At 42.5% G+C, this 21,125-nt stretch overlaps 2 protein-coding genes across 10 annotated transcripts in view; one reads left to right on the plus strand and one right to left on the minus strand.

The window, feature by feature from the left end:
- The window catches only part of PUS10 (pseudouridine synthase 10), an 88,402-nt gene extending 81,052 nt beyond the window's left edge, over nucleotides 1-7,350 (plus strand). For 4 of the 6 annotated variants that reach the window (XM_064277008.1, XM_064277007.1, XM_064277006.1 and 1 more), the window contains 3 exons: nucleotides 415-557; nucleotides 3,294-3,393; nucleotides 5,373-7,348. In XM_064277008.1, the coding sequence (XP_064133078.1) occupies nucleotides 415-557; nucleotides 3,294-3,393; nucleotides 5,373-5,411 (282 nt within the window). In that variant the 3' untranslated portion in view covers nucleotides 5,412-7,348. Of the gene's footprint in view, nucleotides 1-414; nucleotides 558-3,247; nucleotides 3,394-5,372 lie in introns of all 6 variants that reach the window. The other 2 variants (XM_064277010.1, XM_064277009.1) reach the window with 2 other exon arrangements.
- A 1,915-nt stretch (nucleotides 7,351-9,265) lies between these two features.
- The window catches only part of REL (REL proto-oncogene, NF-kB subunit), a 50,002-nt gene continuing 38,142 nt past the window's right edge, over nucleotides 9,266-21,125 (minus strand). The window contains exons 9-11 of one of the 4 annotated variants that reach the window (XM_064277002.1): nucleotides 21,016-21,087; nucleotides 19,497-20,216; nucleotides 9,266-13,871 (exon numbers count right to left, since the gene is read on the minus strand). In XM_064277002.1, coding sequence (XP_064133072.1) covers nucleotides 13,711-13,871; nucleotides 19,497-20,216; nucleotides 21,016-21,087 — 953 coding nt within the window. In that variant the 3' untranslated portion in view covers nucleotides 9,266-13,710. Of the gene's footprint in view, nucleotides 20,217-21,015; nucleotides 21,088-21,125 lie in introns of all 4 variants that reach the window. The other 3 variants (XM_064277003.1, XM_064277004.1, XM_023557191.2) reach the window with 3 other exon arrangements.

A 21,125-nucleotide genomic window follows, 5' to 3' on the forward strand; every position in this document is an offset into this window, starting at 1 on the left:
CCATAGGGTTTCGAAGGCTGTAGACTTTAGGGAAGCAGACAGCCACATCTTTCTCCCACAGAGCAAGTGGTGAGTTTGAACCGCTGACCTTTCAGTTAGCAGCTGAGTGCTTTAACCACTGCACAACCAGGGCTCCTTAAAAGAGATGTGGGGATCCTTTACTTCAAAGCCCTTATTTTATGGTGTGGCTACTAGAGCCAGACAGTCATTGTGGAGGAGGTTATGAGAATTACCACAGAGTTTGACTCTAAGGGGATGAGATTTATTACAGTCACCTTCTACCCTGACAGCGACAGGTGGCGTCCCCTAAAGAAAGCTTCTGTGGTGAGCCACGGATGACAGACAAGGCGCTAAGACTGGTTCCATGGGCAGCAGAGCTCTGAGTCCATGGTTGTGTGTCCTGTCGCCCTCCAGGACCTAAAGATCGACCAGAAAACGCCTCTCCGGGTCCTTCACCGCAGGCCTTTGGCTGTGAGAACTCGGGTTGTTCACACCATGGAGACTGACTACGTGGATGAGCACCATTTCCGTCTCCATCTGAAGACGCAGGCAGGGACGTATCCTTCTGCAGACCAGTAATTGACCAGAACCCTGCTGGGAGTTAACGCTGTCCTAGAAAATAGGTTCAACTTGGTCCCGGATGGATAAGGAAAAACATTGTATTGGAGAAGGATCCTTTTTGTTTGTTTCAGGGTTTTTCTTTTGGCCATTTGTGCTTTTCAAAGACATTTTTAAACCATGAGGCAGCAGCCAGTTCAGGGTCAACTTTAAAGTTACGTAATAGTTGAGGGACTTTGGGAGAAAGGCCTGGAGATTGGCTTCCGAAAGGTCACAGCCTGAAAACCCTATGGAGCACAGTTCTACTCAACAACACATGGGGTCGACTGGACAGAGCTGGTTTCGCTTTTCTGTTCGTTGTACATGGTTACTGCGTCTCACACAGTGCCGAGCACGTAGTAAGCATGTAGAAGGTCCTGTTGATTGATTGGTTTGCTGTCTTTACATTTTTTGCTAGGCACGTTCTGTGACCACGTTTCAGTCCTGACAGCATACAAACATCTGTTCCAGGTAGTAGGTGGGAATGGCACTGCTTTACTATCGGTCTTAAATTTATTTGGCCACTGGCTCCTTACAACGAAGAATATTCTTTCTCTACATGGCTTGTGAAAAGAAAAAAAAAGCTTCGGATTACACACCACTGGTTTGAGTCCTATACACTTGGTTGATAGTGGTAATATACTACCATTAGCATTATTTTCAAAGACTGCAAGGAGCTTTGACTGTTAAAATAGAAAAGGCTGAGATTCAGAGTTAAAATGTCCACATTTGTGGTTCGTATCAGAACTGAGTTGCGGATTAAAATTTATCAGGGAGTAGTTTTGGCTTTAGGTTTACTTTTCAAAAGTGTTCCTTGTCTTTCCTTATTTGTTTCTTGGTGTTACGTTGTTTTGTGACCAGTGTCTTTCCAACAGTATAGAGTGATAAAATGCCTTCTAGTGGCATAAAACTAATGATATTCATATAAGTAAGAAAAAAAAATTAAGCTTTAATCATCACACAGCATTCTCACTGTATTGCTGTAACCCATCTGTCCCCACGCTTAACAGGAGCAACCGGGATTTACTCATCTGAACCGGGTGGAGGTTATTTATTCCTAAATTCTTCTACATTTTTGTTTTTTGTGGTTTGGATCAAGGGGTGATCGATCTATTTAGACCCCAGTGGGCAGATCTTTGTATCATTTGGAGCACGTGTGCGTACTGTGGATGAAATGTGGATGGAATTTCAAATAAATCACACATCCCATCCACATTTCATCCACAATACAGATGTCTTTTGAAATCTTTTTCCCTAACTTCGGGTGTATTTGTGGTGTGCCAGGGAGAAATACTCTGGCCTTTGGGAGAAGCTGATGTCTTTTCAATCCAACTAAAACATTTTTAGAACCAGCATGTACACATACTAAAGGCATTAGCCAAGAAAGGTTGTGTGGTAAAGCTTTAGATAGCAAATGGTTACATGCAGAAGTACATGGTATTTTTCACAGATTCAATTTATTTCATATACAAGCTGCATGTTTACGTTGCTCAGTACACTCTAAATAGCTTATTTGACTTAGGCCTTGTCGCTCTGGCTGTGAGCAGGAACCACTTTTGACCTGTTAACTGGTTTTTCTGGGACTTTTGGGCCCATCTCCATTCATCATTGCTACTCAGAAGTAAAAAAAAAAAAGTGAGAGAAAAAGGATAACTGTTGAGAAATTATGAGTTTAGCCTAGAAGACAGTGACTAGATAATTGTGTTTTACCCTTGAGGCAAAGCATTTGGTGAAGAAGAGTGAATACATTTTCAGAAATTGAGAGGACATCATACCAGCATATTTTGATTGTTGATTATTATGATTTTTTAAATTTAATGTCATCTATCATCTGGGAATAAACTTATTTTTCCTTTTCAAATTATATTAAATATTTTTTGTTAAGTGCTGGTTTATAGAACACAAGGGCTGAATGAGTTTTTCCTGAATCCTGGCTTTCGGGTAAATGTTGTTGAGGCAGCAGTAGGGTCCTATGTAAGGAGTGTAAATGTCATCTTATTAATTACTGACCCCAGAATTAGTGGTTGATGCCAATATTTGAAGACCTGTGAGCGAAACAGAAAGTTGCCCCTATATAAAAAAGAGAGAATTAACTTAATTCTACCAACCACGCCAACCATGCTAGCAAACACCTAAAACTTAGGCCCTTTGATAATCCTTCTGAAGGGCCTTCTTCAAGACTGAATTATTCTTTTCATTGTCCTTCCCATCCTATTGCCATTGTGCCACTGGGTCATGTTGCAAGGACATCATCATTGGGGTCATTCTGTGTGTGACTCTGGAAATCTGGTAAGTGGCAGATACCAGCTGCCATTTGATGACAAAATGGAAGTTGTGGCAAACAAAAAAGGAGTTGAGAGTGTTATTTTTTAGGATTGAACTACAGCTAATTGTTAGAATTCACACCCAGTCCTTGTTAGGCACTTGGAGATGAGCTATGAAGAAAAGAGAGTCCTGGCTCTTGGTAAGTTAGATGCAAACACAGATCCCCAGGTCCTGCTGTTGGCTCTCAGACTGGGAGAAACCAGTTTGCCATAGCTTGTTTTCTGAGACACACATCAGAAGTCACAGCTCAGAAATAACCTCTCCTTTGTAACATTTCTGCTTTTGTTTGTCGTTTCCCTTTCATCTATCAAATCTCACCAAGCAGTTGGTACTGCCCGGCTGTCTTCCTTTTTTCCTTAAACAAACCCCAGCTACATTAAAGAGTTTGTACATGGAGACTTTGGGAGAACCAAGCCGAACATTGGCTCCCTGCTGGACGTGACCGCAGACATTCTCGAGCTGGATGTTGAGGTAAACTTCTTAATTGTGGAGTGCACATTTGCACATTGAGGTACCGAATTTAGCCAGGAATGAAACAGTGCCATTTACCTTCATAGCTATTTGACAATGGTCAAAATGTCATCTTGTTGTAGGGAGGGATTATCTTTGGAATTTCTATGTCTTAAAAAAAAAAAAAGCAAACCAGGTCTCATTTATGATCCTTGCAAAGGTATGGCCAGTTTACTAACCGTGCTTTGCATATGGTCTCAGATCTCAAGCCTTAAACCAAGTAAGGAAATAAAGCTGAAAGTGCCCTTCATGTGCATTTGGCCTCTAGAGCGTTAAATTCCTGCATATACATTTTATTTTATCAATACTTGTTTTGTTTTATAAAGAATTTAAGGCAGCCTATGCAGAAAGTACAATGGTCCAGTGGTTATTAACAAAACAGTTTGATAAAGGACCCCTATAACATGGTCCAGGTTGTCAGCTCTGACAGTCTGAACCGAAACAAGGTTAAATTATGCAGTGATTAGAGGCATGGATAGAATGGGTCTTTAGGATACATACTGTTTCTTACCTGAGCATCAATAGGTATTAAGTCACAAGTTGCGCTCCTTGACTATCTGAATAGGGGTAGTCGTCTCTCTGTCTCTCCAAGACTGTTAGGGGAGGCCAGCATTTTGCACTTGGGAATCGTATCAAAGTTATAAGAAGTGGGTCAAGTTGCCCCGTGTGAAGACAGCTGTGGTGATCAGATCACTGGAGCATTGTTACCTGGGTGCTTTCAGAAGAGAACTTGCACCTTTCCTAGGGGTTGGTAGGCAGTGATACCCCTTCAGGGTTGCAGGGAGCCTCCAAGGGAGACTACCATTTTGAGGAAGACAGCTGCTATTGGGAAAATCCCAGCTGCATTCCTCTTCTGTGACCTTAATTCTTAGAACAGTTTCGGGTGTCACAGCTTCACAAGGCCAGTGTTTCTCAGCCCTGATTTTCCCTTAGAACCACCTGTGCCGCTTTTTAAAAATACAAGGTACCTACCCTCCCCCACCCTCAACACACAGACACAAGAATGTGATAAGTAATGTTTCGTTTTAAGGCTTGAGAAGCCACTCATTAATTTACATGTGAGCACTTGGCATATGGTTATATTCTGAGACAGAATCAAAAGAAGTATTTCTTGGGATTTGTAAAAGACACACACATCACATATATAGTATAATTATTATTAAGCTCCTCTAATAAAACTTTTATGAATATGGTATGTGAAGTGACTCATGGATTAATACAAGATTTTTAGTAAATCATTTCTCCTTTAAACGTGAAATATCAAAAACAACACAGGTACAATGGAATTAAAAAACTTTCTTCTGAAATAGGCCCCGTAGGGTAGTCAAGACTTGGTGTGCTTTGATACTTCCAAGACCTGGAACGTGCTTGTTAATATGGAGACAAAATAGCCTGCTTTTCTGTAATTTCATAATGACTTGAAGATCAAGGTTTTGTTCTACAGAGATAGATTAACTGGATTTTAAAGAAATAAAAATTTTGCGGAAGTGAAATACAAAGATCCTTAACTTTTTATAATTCCGGATCATGTTTTATAGATTTTGTTAAACGCAGTATGCGAGACTCAGAGTGAAGAATACAAGTTGTTCTCGGAGATTTCTGACAGAAAGTTGGCGTTACTGCTTGAATTTTTGTGCCGATTTATTTATAAATAAAATTTTGAAAATTTTATTTACTGTTCTCTTATAAGTCAAAAGGCACAATTAATATCCAGCCGAGTAACCAAATACTGCTACAAAGTTAATTCAGAGACTGATCGGGGCCCAAGAATCCCTACAGTGGTCGTTAGGGTATTAAACTGTGGCATTTTTTAGCTCTTTTCATCAAATGCAATTTCTCCCATTGCATATTAAAGCTAATAAATTTAGGGTTTATTAAATTACCAACAAAATGCTTACTAGAACAGGAATATCTTGTTTAATGACTTTTCTTCCTTCTAGTCTGTAGATGTGGACTGGCCCCCTGCCCTGGATGACTGACGTTCATATTTGAAGACGAAGAGTAGAGCTTTCCTGACACGATACAGACACCCATCAAGCACACACCGTAAAATGGCTGTTCACCCACCAAACGGCATCTTGGAAGCCATCTGGATCATGTTGATCTGTGTGTTTTTTTAATTTGCTGTAACATCTCAGGATCTATATGTATGTATTTTGTGTTAAATTGCTCTAAGGATATCTTACAATTTTTCTTGCTCCGCCTCCAGCCCCTGCAAAGCAGAGTATGAATTGAAACCATTTTTCCTTTTTAATTATTTCATTTAGAGAGGTACGCAAACAGGATACATTCTGTTAATCCGAGAAGCTACGTTTTCTTTCAGTCAGATTTCCCTCCACAAGAGACATCCAAAAACCTGTTACCCTTGAGTTGATTCCGACTCATAGTGACCCTATAGGTCAAAGTAGAGCTGCCCCATAGGGTTTCCAAGGCTGCGACCTTTACAGAAGCATCCCTCCTGAGGAGCAGCTGGTGGGTTTGAACTGCTGACCTTTCAGTTAGCAGCAGAGTGCTTAACGACTGCACCACCAGGGCTCCTTTACAAGAGACATACCACCTGTAAAACACGGTTGTAAAGTTTTAAAGTTACCTGAATAAAAGTTACCGTATATCCTGCAACTAGTGCACCGTACATATAACATGCACAGTGTGACCAGGAAAATATGCACAAGGGGGTCGCTCAGTTGGCAAAAATACATGATGTGTGTTATTTGCGTAAAAATACGGTATATCTATGCAGACACATGCAGCACGGTAGCCTATAATACTCCATCTAGGCCTCAAGCTGTTACCAGTAGAAGGATCTGTCACAAATCTTAATGGCTTCAAGTTACTGTTTTGACAAACTAAAATTGTCAGTACGTTTCCTGTGGAGGGAAAGTAAAACCTTCAGAACTGAGGTATACCGTAGTAAGAGGATTTCATAAGTCTTTTAAATAAGGAGACACAGGTGCCTACAACTATTTGATGTAACTTCCGTTCAAGGATAAGATTATACAAAATGTAGATGGCTGAACAAAGGTAAGCTGGTGTTCTTTCAGAGTGCTTCGATATATTATCCCGTTTCAAACAAGGTAATGTAGATGTTTGGTATTATCTCATTTTACAAATACGGAAACCAAAGAATAGGGGTTAGATGACTTGTCTCAAACTGTTACTTCATACCGAAGTTTCCTGGTCTCTGGGGTCCTTTCTAATAAGCCCTATACCGAGCACCTACTGTGTGAAGGAGGACCTGAAGATGACATTTTGACTCATGTAACTGTGCCTTTAATTGACTTGGAATTTAGATAACAAATCAAGGAACCTACTAACAAATAAACAGTATTTTTCACACAGTTTGATCAAATTACCATTTCTTGATAAATCAAGCATCATTTGATATTGTGAAGAGGAAAAGCAGATTAAACGAGACAAATCCAAAGAAAATAGATGGGTCGTTAAAAGTTCCGGAAGGAACCTCATTTAAGTGTAATTTCTATCACCCTGATTTGACTACAACACAAGTGGCTTGGTCAGTATTGATTACTGTTTGCCATCTCAATATGAGACATCATTCATAGTTACAAAGATATATTATTCACTTTAGAAATCAGGAAAATGTTTAAGATTGTTGGTTCAATTAACAAAGAAGTCAGCCCACCACTTTGAAACTATGTCTTTCATGTATGAATAATAGTGAATCTTCAATACCAGAAAAGGAGAAGGGGTAGCAGAAATAAACTTTTGATAAAAAGGTAAGAACTTCTGTGTGAATGTTTCTCAGTTTCTGGGGAAAATTTTGCTTTAAAAGAGACGTAAGTACTTTGGAATATAGTCTTTTGCACGTTTCTTTTTGGCTCAGCTTTGAAGCCAGTGGACCTGCAAGATGGAAGATTCCAGAACCTGAGCAAACTTAAAGTGAAAAGACTGCCGATTCTTAAATTTATCAGTTTATGCAAAATTTCAAGCAAAGAGTAAACATTAGCTATAAACACTGTCCTTATTCCAAATGTTTGCATAATTATGAGACACAGCTTGTTAAAACCTAATGTGGGTCTTGTTTTGTGTAGAACTGGGAACACCGAGTGATGGTGGCACTGTAGTCTCACTTTTGCCGATATAAACTGTATCACCATTAGTTTCATGATTTCCTTTTGCAGCTGTGTTTAAATTAGCAGTCTTTTAATAACACTTTGAGAATAGGTCCTTTGCACTTGTTAGTATCTCTTTATCCCAAATGTAAACCAAAAACCAAACCCAGCGCCATCAAGTCAATTCTGACTCAGAGCGACCCTATAGGACAGAGTAGAACTGCCCCATAGAGTTTCCAAGGAGCGTCTGGCAAACTCAAACTGCCGACCCTTTGGTTAACTGCTGTAGCACTTAGCCACTACGCCACCAGGGTTTCCATCCCAAATGTAGTCTGTGGTTTATTTTAGGAAAAAACATCAACTCTTACTGCCTGGAAAAGTCAAGAAAAAATAAGTTGGTAAAATGAAAATTTTCCAAGTTTTTAAGATAATTGGTTATATTTGCCAGTTATATGAAATTAAATTTAGAAGTTAAATTTCAATTTCCTAAAAGAAATTAACAGCTTACTTTGGTAGATATTTTCTTTTTTGAGCTTAATTCTTTCATTGTTAAAGAGGATGAACTGTTATGCAAACCTTTCTGAGTTGATTTTTAAAAATGGTACCCTTTTTTATTAGGAAATATTACTTTTATGATTTTTTTTTTTTCCATTTTGAAATAATTTCAAACTTAAAGCAAAGTTGGCAGGAAAGCATGAGACTTTCTTCCTGAACCGTGGAGTTGGCGATGCTTTGTCACCCTGAATACATTAGTGTGTGATTCTTGCTTAACTACAACACAGCCATCCGAACTTGGGAAGTTATCACTCCTAACTACACTCCAGCCACCTAACCCACAACCATCAGAACCGGGAAGTTATCACTCCTAACTACACTCCAGTCACCTAACCCACAACCATCAGAACCGGGAAGTTATCACTCCCAACTACACTCCAGTCACCTAACCCACAACCATCAGAACCGGGAAGTTATCACTCCCAACTACATGCCAGCCACCTAACCCACAACCATCAGAACCGAGAAGTTATCACTCCCAACTACACGCCAGCCACCTAACCCACAACCATCAGAACCGGGAAGTTATCACTCCCAACTACATGCCAGCCACCTAACCCACAACCATCAGAACCGAGAAGTTATCACTCCCAACTACACGCCAGCCACCTAACCCACAACCATCAGAACCGGGAAGTTATCACTCCTAACTACACTCCAGCCACCTAACCCACAACCATCAGAACCGGGAAGTTATCACTCCCAACTACACTCCAGTCACCTAACCCACAACCATCAGGACTGGGAAGTTATCGCTCCCAACTACACTCCAGTCACCTAACCCACAACCATCAGAACCGGGAAGTTATCGCTCCCAACTACACTCCAGCCACCTAACCCACAACCATCAGAACCGAGAAGTTATCACTCCCAACTACACGCCAGCCACCTAACCCACAACCATCAGAACCGGGAAGTTATCACTCCCAACTACACTCCAGCCACCTAACCCACAACCATCAGAACCGGGAAGTTATCACTCCCAACTACACTCCAGCCACCTAACCCACAACCATCAGAACCGGGAAGTTATCACTCCCAACTACACTCCAGCCACCTAACCCACAACCATCAGAACCGGGAAGTTATCACTCCCAACTACACTCCAGCCACCTAACCCACAACCATCAGAACCGGGAAGTTATCACTCCCAACTACACTCCAGCCACCTAACCCACAACCATCAGAACCGGGAAGTTATCACTCCCAACTACACTCCAGCCACCTAACCCACAACCATCAGAACCGGGAAGTTATCACTCCCAACTACACTCCAGCCACCTAACCCACAACCATCAGAACCGGGAAGTTATCACTCCCAACTACACTCCAGCCACGTAACCCACAGCCATCAGAACCGGGAAGTTATCACTCTTAACTACACTGCAGTCACCTAACCCACAACCATCAGAACTGGGAAGTTATCACTCCTAACTACACTCCAGTCACCTAACCCACAACCACGGTCAAGTCTGGCATTGTCCCAGAGTGTCCTTACAGCCAGTGAATTCGTTCCAGGGATCACACTTTGCATTTGGGTATGTCTCCTTTGTCTCCACCAATCTGAAACACTTCCTCTTTCTTGAACTTCTTCATTAGTTTGATATTTTTGAAGATTTCAGGCGTTATTTTGTAAAATTCCCTCAAATTGGGTTTGCCTGATGTTTCTTGCCAAAGAAACATAATTAGATTTGGGTTGTGCCTATTTGGCAAGAAAGCTACAGGAGAGATAGTATGTTCTTACTATATCTTATCAGGTGTCACATAATGTTTACGATAGTGCTGACTGGGCTTTGATCAGTTGAGTAAGATAATGTCTGTCAAGCTTCTCCACTTTTAGTTACACTTTTCCCATTGCAATTAATAAGTGTCTTGTAGAGAGACCATCAAACCTGTGAAAATCACCCATTGATGATTTTTGCCTGAATCAATTATAACAATGATTGCCAAATAGTGGTTTTCTATCTCCATCATTCTGCCTGTGTTTATTGGTTCGCGCACCATTGACAGGTAGAGCTTTCCGTTCTCTGCTATTTGTTCATTTCTTTCTGTCACGGTGCATTTGTGACTTCCTGTTTTATCCAACGGATTTTAATCTGCTAACACTACTTATTTTGATGTTCAAAGCATTCAAGATTTGGACAGTGGGAGCCCCTCCCAGCTGGCTCCTGTGTCCTTTTGATATGAACCCACCATTCTTTGAGCATGTTCTTGCTTTCTGACACAAAATGAAATACCAGGCTCATCTTGTGTTTTCCCTGCACCAGACAGGGATGGGCTATTTCTTTAAGAAGCTGTGGTTTCTTTTAGTGGAAAATGGTATTTAGAAACCAAGGTCTGGGCACCAGGTGTGCTCATGCTGTGGTGATGCCGTTCTCAAGCTCTCTCCTGGAACAGAGCTAGGGAACACACACACACCCCTACGAATGTATCCCAGCTCTCTCCTGGAACACACACACACCCCTACGAATGTATCCCAGCTCTCTCCTGGAACACACACACACCCCTACGTATGTATCCCCAGCTCTCTCCTGGAACACACACACACCCCTATGTATGTATTTCTCCATGTATGTTCAAAACTGAGTTTACACTAGTATGACTGATTCCAATCCAACGTCGCATTCTGTTTTTTTTCCTTTCTATATTTGTAACCCCCTTCTCTGATAGTGAGAAACCAACTCCCACTGTTGTTATTAGGTGCCATTGAGTCAGTTCCGGCTCATAGTGACCCTGTATACAATAAAATGAAACACTGCCTGGTCCTGTGCCAGCCACACAATTGTTGTTATGCCTGAGCCCATCATTGCAGCCACTGTGTGAATCCACCTCATTGAGGGTCTTCCTCTTTTTCGCTGACCCTCTACTTTGCCAAGCGTGATGTCCTTCTCTAGGGACTGATCCCTCCTGATAACATGTCCAAAGTATGTGAGATGAAGTCTCACCATCCTTGCTTCTAGGGAGCATTCTGGTTTTGCCTCTTCCAAGACAGATTCCGACTAGTCTCAATATATTTACCTAATAGATTAGTCCCTTTCATAAATAACCAATTGCCTGTTGTTGCCATCTTATTCCAGATCACCCCTAGATGTTTTCTTCACGCTCCCTCCTGTAATCCTACACTGGGCCACCGCATCACCCCCTTTGGCCAACACCTACCTGTACCTTGCTCAGATCAGAAGACAGGTAGACAGGCAGGAATGAAGGCAGAAAATGAAAATCTTTCAAAAAGGCATTTTAGTACCCTACAAAATTATTTCAAAGGACAAAGTTACATATGCAGGTATATTCAGCTGTAAGTCAATAAAAAATGCCTAATGTTTCTAAGCAACCAGAATTACTACTCTCCCCACAAAGCAGATGCTACAAAAAAGAAAACCTGCTTGAGGTTTTCAAAGTCAAATAGCAACACATTTTAGCAAGTGTTTCAGAGTTTTTTTCCATTTATTATATTACCAAGAAAAAAAAATCACTGTATACAAAGATATTACAAAGGTAATAAAATATTCTGTACAATAAAAGGCATTTGGACATTTTTAAACCTATCGTATCCTGACACAATGTTTAACATTAAATAACTGATTCATACCTGAGAACTTTAAAAAATTTCATCAGTGCCTCCAAATTCATTCCAGTCATTAAGAAGCATAAAAGTACTTAGAATAATAATAATATAAAAAAAAAGATTACTGCTATTCCACTCGGATTTGCGTTCATCATAGTCTACAGTACTTTCAAGTACACTCTGAAAACAGGAGTCATCTCTTAAGGGCTCATTTGGTCTGAACCAGGCGTTTCCGAATGCTTGTTACCCAGGAGCTCTTCTTTCCAGTTCATCTGAAAGCCACCTAAAGCATGCAGCCATGACCAACTTTACCACTTAGCCAGTAAAAATCAAGTTCGTCAGAAGTGAAGTCTTAGGAGACTGAATTCCACCAATGGATCCCAGAATACTCCAGCCTTATCTATTTTTGGATATATTTTATGAAAAGCTATAATGTTCTGATTAAAGTTTAAGAAAAAGAAAATAGGCAAATGATTGATAAACACTTTAACCTGCCATTTTCTTTCTCTGTATTTTATTTACCTGCTATTTCTGAAAACTCAATTTGTTGAAGAACCAATTCTTGTACTAATTACTGTATGTTACTGTTCATACACAGGTGCTTAATGAGTTTTAACTGAAATTCTTAAAATTTTCAAAGTCTAACAGTGAACTAAGTTGTGGAAACAAGAATATTGCAGTGTGATAAATTCTACCACTTAAACATAAATACTAAGTGGTGGTGGTTTTTCGAAAGCCACAGGCATTTAGAATAAACAGAATGATTATTTCTTAAACTATATATGCATTTTGTTTATTAAGGGGAAGTGGGGACATGAGTGGATTTGTTTTACAGTTGTCTACAGACATTACTTTTGAGATTCAGTCTTAGCCACTGCTGTTAAGGTTGTGCTTTAACTAAACTCTGCCAGAATATATTAGTTAAAATGTCAATCTTAGTCTTAAACAAAGGAATAAACTGGATACAGACAACCCATATATTTTTCTCCCTTTTCATACTTAACCTCTGAAAACAAAATAGATCAGAAATCTTTCAGTGGCAACTTTATCAGCTATGGTGAGACTCGTTTTTAGGAAAATAGTCAAATTACTCCCAGTTCATAATCAACTCTGCCAAAGAAACGTGGAGTCATTAATTGACCTTACCTTCACTAAACACTAGGAAATGGTTCTGGAAGCAATAGGGCTGAAAGAATGTTCTCCGTTATCTGGGCAATAGCTACCCGCCCTAAAAAGAAACCCACCTCTGGATCTTCCCAAAGAATCTAATTCCTAGTGATCTTGCTTACTCTGCAGAATGAGAAACTTGAAGGGGCATTTGGATTCGAGAATAATCAGGGCCACAGGATATGATATATACAGATGTTGGCTTACCAACAATATTTGATCAGCACGATACAACTTACAGTGTTTGTTCTAATGCATTATTTTATTTAATATAACACACCTTGTGAAGCAGGTAGGCTGGGGACTGTCTGCATTTAATATCTAAAGAGAAAGGCCCATATAAGGTGTGATTTGCTAAAGATTTCACAACTTCTGAATGGTAGAGGTAAAGCTTCAAACTCAGGTCTTCTGGCTAAAAATTCCCTATTTATATTTCTCCATCACATTTAACAGCAGGTGGCAATTTCTTGAGCTCTCAATAAATCAACTTATGTAACAAATTATATGGCGCTACTAGGCAGCCTGAATCACCAATTCTAAGTCTCTGTTAACATGGAAAGTACAGTTTTTCTGCAGCATTAGGTAGAAATTGACGGCCCAGCTGTGTCTCCCACTAAGGTGGTGAGTACAGGCAGTCCCCGGGTTACGAACGTCCGACTTCCGTACAACCCGCAGTTACCAACTAGCCCCTGTAAGGCCTCTTACACTAAAAACTCAAGGTACATACAATGGTTTGGAATAAAAAACAGGTGCTACTTTGCAATGTGCATCAAAACCCTACTACTGTATTCTTAGAGATGTTTTAGTGTATCTGCAAGTGTCTCTTTAATATTTTCTATGCATTGAAAGTTACACTATATACTGTATACTAAGACATTTGACTGACATTAGATACTAACCATACCTAGCTGTTCCAATTTACGTACAAATTCGACTTAAAGACAGACTTGGGGATGGAGCTCGTTGGTAACGTGGGGACTGCCTGCCTGCAGAGAGATCAGCTGTGGACCTGAGAGGACGCTGAGGTGACAGGCTCTGATGATGGAGGTCAGCAACAGTGGTTCTGAGGCGGGTGGATGCTGCAAGAGGCACGAGGAAACCTGTGGGTGCTGGGAATGTCCTCCACGGGCGGTTATATGGGTGCTCACCTGTAATGTCCTACACGGGCGGTTATGTGGGTGCTCGCCTATAGAAGCTCACCAAGCAGTACACTGAACACGAGTGCACTTCGCTGTGTGTATGCTGTCCTTCCGAAGAAACAGAGGACACCTCTGAGGGCAAGGGTTTTCCCATTCACCTCTGTGTTATTTCCAGCACATGACACAGTGCTCCCTACATCTGATACCTGACCAGCTACATGAACACTGGCACGTCTGTGCAGGGATAAGGAACAGGGGAAACGCGTGGAGGAGAGTAGAGACTCAGTCTGCCATGTAGTGGAGAGAAGTGGCAAGGTCAGAGAGATGAGATAACCCTAGCAACTCTGGAATTCCTACTCAGTACAGCTGACCCTCTCCCAACAGCACTGCTTTCAATCTCAGGGGTCTGCAGAGGGGTTTTCAAAAGGAAGGCCGGGTAGAACATAAAGAAGTGTATTTCACAAGGCGTCAGGAGGCTGGGCGTCACTGCTTTTCCTGCCAGGTGGAGTACCCTTCCCTTTCAAATCCACGTCCCTGACCACACTGCTGTAACCACTCCTATGTCAACGAGCCCCTCCCCTCTGTAGTAACAGCTACCATTTATTCAGCTCCATTTATGTGCCAGGGGCTGTGCTAAGTGCTGGAGTCCCAAAGACAAACACTGAAATGCCTATAATTCAGCAAGAGGGCTTGTGAAATAGGGATGGGACAAGCTGCACCCCTGCTAGGGAGGCAGGACCAAGCTTCAGAGGAGAAGCCCATGTTGAAGGATATTCTGGCTGCACATAAGGCAGAGGGTAACATGTCAAAGGTGGTATGAGAGGAGTCACGCGGCAGTATCAGAGGGGTAACGTGGCGGTATGAGAAGAGGTTTTCTCACAGAATGCTAACTGTGTAACAAGGCGTGAGGGGAGTGGGGCATTTTTAACTGAAACACGTGGGAAAGATTCCTGTTGGGGACAAGAACGGTGGCCTGTACTAAGCACCAGGAATGGAGAGGGGAGACACAGGAGACCAAGGAGGCAGACTCAAGGACTTGATGACTGTGAGTGAGAGAGAGAAAAAGAACAGAACAGATGTCAAGGTTCTCAATAAACGTCCTGGGTGGCCGGGTAAATGGTAATGCCATGAACGAAAGCAGAGGAGTCGAGAGAGTAGGAACCCAGCTGATAGGGGCCTCCTGGTGGTGTGGGAGAGAGCTGACGCTGTGGGCATCAACGAGACTGCCAGGGAGAAAAGAGAACCAAACAAGGGCTGAGGCTGAGAATCTGGAGAAAAAAATAGTGTCAGAAGGAATCTTGTCCACCACAGAAACCAAGGAGGAGCATCCAAGGAGTGAGTGGCCGAGAAGGTAAAAGGCTATGGGGGGACCAGGCAGGGAGGGAACTGGTAAGAAGACACTAGACCTGACAATGGGGGAGTCTCCGTCACCTTTCCCAAATATCCTAAGACAACAGTAGGTGCTGACAACAGATGGCTAGGCCGAGGACTGAGTGGAAGTGAGGAAATGGAGGCTGAGAGCAGCTCAGGAGTCTGGATGTGAAGGGATGGAGCTTGGGGGTGGTAGGAAAGGGCTTTTGCCTTTCTCTTTAGGCTAGAGAAGGCGTTCAGCACGTTTACACAAAGAAAAGCCGCACTAAGTAGTGACAAGGACACAGGGAGCCCAGGACAGGGCAAAGGGGACCCAGTGCACAAGTGGGGCTCAGAAAGGAAGGTGGACACCCTTAGACACTGAAAGTGGGGTGTCACGAGGGCAGGCTAAGCTATAAAGACATGTAGAGACAGAGAGGAAGCAGGCTGCCAAGTCCTTTTTAAATTACAAAATAAATTCTCTGATCAGTGAAAAAAAAAGAAAAAAAAATTTTTTTTCAGTAAATAGCACCTGAAAAATGAAAAATCCATTGTAAATACTCTAAGCACAGGTATACGAAACCCACGGCATCAATTCCGACTCATAGTGACCCTACGGGACAGAGTAGAACTGCCCCATGGGGTTTCTGAAGCTGTCATCTTTGTGGAAGCGGACTGCCACATCTTTCTCCTGCAGAGCAGCTGGTGGGTTTGAACCACCAACCTTTCGGTTGGCAGTCGAGCGCTTAACCGTTGCACCATCAGGGTTCTGTACATGTACTTTAAAAAGCCCACTGCCCATTATCCTGGGTTCATATTTTCAACAGGAAGGAATGGTGCCTTCAGGTTTTTCTTTCTTCCTGGTAAGTTGTAAACATGTTTTGTGTGCTTCTGGGTTTTAAAGTTGTAGAAATGTTTCCTTTTGAAATCGTAACTTCTGACAACTACTAAGGGCACTTTGTTAGGTGTTTTGAATCTTTTTCTTCTGCTTCCTGAACTTGCCCGACCTCGTGTCTTACCAATCTAGACGCCATGTTTTAGGCCAAGCGATCTCCCTGCCTGCTCTGCTTTCTATTTCCAGATCCTTCAACTTAGGTTTGTATATATGGTGTCCACACAGTCCCCATTTTGGCTGACTGGGCTAATTTTAATTGTTCCAGCACATTTATGGTGTGGTTGGACATTGTTTCTAGCTAGAAATATGCTCAACATTTACGGTAGGTTCTGGCTGTAAGATAAACTAGGTCTTTAACATGTTAGTTACTTAGCATCATGACAATTCAATTGGGATTAATGCTCAAATTCTACCATTATCTTGCCATTGGGATTATTTGCTTTCAAATAGTTTGGATTAACATTAGTAATCGAAAAAACTGTAAAAATTATAATCATTTAGCAATTAAAACTATTCTTTGTTTTAAGAAACAAAGTTTTACTAATAGTACTTTGAACGTTCAATAAATACTTACTGAATGTTTAATAGAGGCAGACACGGTTTTAGACACTGGGGATTCAGGAGTAAACAAAGTGAAGATTTATGCCCTCATGTAGCTTATATTCCAGTATAGGAAAACAAACTATACAAATAAGTAAAATGACTAAGAAGTCAAACTGTGGTAAGTGCTATGGACAAAAACAGAGCAGTGGTGGGTGCTGCCATCTGCACAGTGCTGACGAGGTAACAGCTGAGGGAGGCCTGGAAGCCATAAGGGAGCGAGCTGTGTGTGTACCTGTGGGGCAAGCCCATGAGGCAGAGGGAAGACCAGGTAGACGGGTCTGAGGCAAGTACACACCTGGGCGCTTTGAGAAGTGTGGAGGCCGGGAAGGACAGTGGTAGATGAGGTAGGAGAGGGAGGGTGGAGGCCGGGAAGGACGGTGGTAGACGACGTAGGAGAGGGAGTGTGGAGGCCGGGAAGGACAGTGGTAGACGAGGTGGGAGAGGGAGTGTGGAGGCCGGGAAGGACGGTGGTAGACGAGGTAGGAGAGGGAGTGGAGGCCGGGAAGGACAGTGGTAGACGAGGTAGGAGAGGGAGTGTGGAGGCCGGGAAGGACAGTGGTAGACGAGGTAGGAGAGGGAGTGTGGAGGCCGGGAAGGACAGTGGTAGACGAGGTAGGAGAGGGAGTGTGGAGGCCGGGAAGGACAGTGGTAGACGAGGTAGGAGAGGGAGTGTGGAGGCCGGGAAGGACAGTGGTAGACGAGGTAGGAGAGGGAGTGTGGAGGCCGGGAAGGACGGTGGTAGACGACGTAGGAGAGGGAGTGGAGGCCGGCTGGTTCATTGTAAAAACTTCAGCCTTTACTCTGAATGAGCTCCAGGCCACTGGACAGCCCTGAGCAGATGAACGACAGGATCTGACTTGTTTTAAGAACAGCAACCCTGGCTACTTTACGGAGAAGAGGCCGTAGAGGGCCTGTGGTGGCTGCAGCTTCAGTCCAGGCAGAGATGACAGTGGCTTGCAATGGGGTGTTTGTAACAGCAGAGGTCAGAGGAGGTGGTTTGCTTTGGATGTTTTGAAGGAAGAGCCTACTGGAGTCGATGAAGGACTGGTGAGGGGATGTAAAAGAATGACAGGGATCAAGGATGACTCCAGGGTTTTTGGCCTGAGCAACTGGAAGCATGGCACTGCCATGTCCAGAGCTGGGGAGGACTGAAGGAGAAACAAGTTTGGAAGGAAAGATCAGGAACTAAGTTTTGGATATATGGTATTAGAGCTTTATTAGATTTCTAGGTAGATATGTCAAAACCCATTTGGGAAGGGGTTATCTTTGTTATGTTAATGAGGCAAATCACTGTGGGTGTATTTTGAGTCAATCTCTTTTGACATATAAAAGAGATTAAACAAGCAAGCAGAGCAGAGATGGAGGAAGACAGATGCCAAACCATGTGAAGACTGTCGAGGAGCAGAAGCTCAGAAGAGACAAGGACCTTCCTCCAGAGCTGACAGAGAAAGCCTTCCTTTCAGCCGGCACCCTGAATTCAGACTTCTAGCTTCCTAAACTGTGAGAGAGGAAACCCTGGTGGCGTAGTGGGTAAGTGCTACAGCTGCTACCCAAAGGGCTGGCAGTTCGAATCCACCAGGCGCTCTTTGGAAACTCTGTGGGGTAGTTCTACTCTGTCCTGTAGGGTCGCTATGAGTCAGAATCGACTCTACGGCACTGGTTTTGGTTCTTTGGAAACTGAGAGAGAATAAATTTCTGTTTGGTAAAGCCATCCATTTGTGGTATTTCTGTTATAGCAGCACTAGATGACTGGGACAGAATGCGGTGTATGTGCGTGTGCCATGTATGTGTGCACGTGTGCGCGTGCGTGTATGTGCATGCAGGTGTGTGCACACACAGGCACCAGGTCTGGAATTTAGGTGATAGGTCTTGGCTCAGGGTAGAATTTGTGAGTTGGCAGCACATAGTGGCATTTAAAGAAATGAAACCGCAGAGGATCACAGGCAGTGATGACAGTAATAAAGAGGAGAGGTCCAAGGAAGCTTCTTCCCTTAAAAACACAGGTGCAAAGCTAAAATCATAAACAATTCTAGGGGTCTGGATTTAAAGAGTCCAAATGTAGAGAACCTTCCATACCACGAAAGTTCATCTCAACTGCCTCCTGCCCAACCTAGCATTTCAAGAAGTCTTGATTTACACGTAAATCTAAGAAACTCCAAGAAGCCTCAGAAAACCCCTTAGGGGTCACCTTGGCCATGGGCCTCAGAAATAATAAGGAATTTATGTTTCCAATGACATAGCCATTACACATTTTACCTTAAATTTGCTTGGAAGCAAATATCAGTTAATTCATTGAAATGAATTAAAAAAAAAAAGTGTAATTAGAAAAGCTTTTTAACGTTCTTCTTGGTGTATGCTGGGGCAATTTGGTGGGACTCTTGAGACGGAATCCATACCACAAAGGGTGCCAGGTCACATGTTTCAAGAGAAGAAACAATAAAGCCCCTATGTACTATATGTCCAAATTTTATGTTTCTCCCTGAAAAAGAAGTTTTTGGACCGTCATCCCTCAACAGTGAAAACTAATAAAAAAAAGTATATCTCTATTATAGCCTCAATCAGACAAATATAAAATGCTTCTTGCTAAGTAGGTGATACTAAAATGACTGTAAAGATTTAAAAGGATTTAAATCACCACTGGAATCTTACAACTTACATGTGAAAAAATTCATATGCAAATGCGTCACCCAGTTGCTCACTTTGCATGGTGCTGATACCTGAATACTGGCCACTCTGAACAAAGCCGTGACTGCCTGGGTTAGTGCCGTTGGGTGGTCCTGACTCATTCATCGGGCCGTTATCGGTACAACTGAAGTTTGATCCCTCAAATGCATCTGGCTGTGAGACAAAAGCGGCAGCGCTGGAACTGGCACCTGCTGACACGCTGGACGAGGACATCTGCCGGAGCTGCCTCAAGTCTCTAGGGTCCAACACCGAATTACAGGTGGGGCTGTCGAGATTCATGCTCATGACAAGTCGCGTGTTATCCGGCTCCCTCAGACTCTCAGTACAAGGCCCCATCATACCCACAGGGCAATTAGGCAGCAAGCCGGCATCAGAGATACCGTACAAGTCGGCTGTTGGCACTGACGACGCTTCCACGGGGCCGATGTTGTTAGGGCTGCTGTAAATGCAAGCGCCCGAGGCACTTAAATCACCGGCGACGGGAATTTCCAGTAATGGTGGGATAGCTTGTGAGTTAGAGGGAAGTGTTCCTGCTGAAAAACTATTCGGTGGATTTGTACTGACTGACTGTGAGCTGAGGCGAGCCCCAGACGACCAGCCTGAAGAAGGCGTGTGCATCAGGGAGGACATGGCTGAGCCGTGATGTGGCAACGCCCGTGAGACGGACACGGGAGGGGGATAGTAAGGTTCTGTTTGACTCGAGGGCCGGGGCGTCTCTGTTGCAGCTGCGCCATGAGGAAACAAGTTCGGCTCTGTGGGGGAAAAACACGTACTTTTACAAAACTAAAAGAAACGAAATCATAAAAACCATAATAGCCAAAATCATTTCATACTCTTCACTTTTAAGAGAAAATGGAGGGATGGAAGAAACACTCATTAGGGTTGATTTAGAAATTCACGTAACTTTTTTATATTAAGATACAACCCTAAGGTACTATAAAAATCCCCAGTCAGAAAAAAAAGAAGGATTCTGTATTCATTTACATATTATATGAATGTCGAACATACTAAGCCAGGAAAAAGCACTGATTTAAAAATGTAAGGAAAAAAAAAAAGGATTTTTGAACGAATCCTTGGTTGGGTCACCTAAACCGGGGTTGGCAACTGTTTTCTGCAATGGCCAGAGAGTAAATGTTTCAGGCCTTGTGGGCTATATGGTCTCTGTTCCAAGTACTCAACTCCATTGCTGCTGTGCACAAAAGCAGCCAGAGACAATATGTCATCAGGAAGCCGGCTGTGCGCCAGGAAAACGTTATTCATAGAAATAGGTGGCCGGCCAGATCTAAACAATTTTTTCCATGACACGCTGAAATTAATAAAATTACCATCATATGACGGAATATAATTTCTCAAACAATAAATCCCAAGGACATCGTTGGTTTCCAATGGGACCTTTGGAAATCAACCTCAATTCATTCTGAAAGAACGAAAAAACTGTAGGATGGAAAATATCAAAGCGGCAGTTATCCCTTCCTATAAATGGAATTCCAATATATTGTGCAAAACACTGTCTTTCCGATCACAAAGAATAGTCTACTGGGGGAAACACACCTTTTTTGATGAATCGTCCTTCTGCGGCTGATCCTAGGGGGCCAGGTCTCGGTCTTTCGGAAAAATTAACTCCTATGATAAAATTTTACATTATAAGAGGTAACTTGAAA

This window comes from Loxodonta africana, chromosome 26 (genome assembly GCF_030014295.1).
Source record: "Loxodonta africana isolate mLoxAfr1 chromosome 26, mLoxAfr1.hap2, whole genome shotgun sequence".
In the NCBI taxonomy this organism is placed as follows: Eukaryota; Metazoa; Chordata; class Mammalia; order Proboscidea; family Elephantidae; genus Loxodonta; species Loxodonta africana.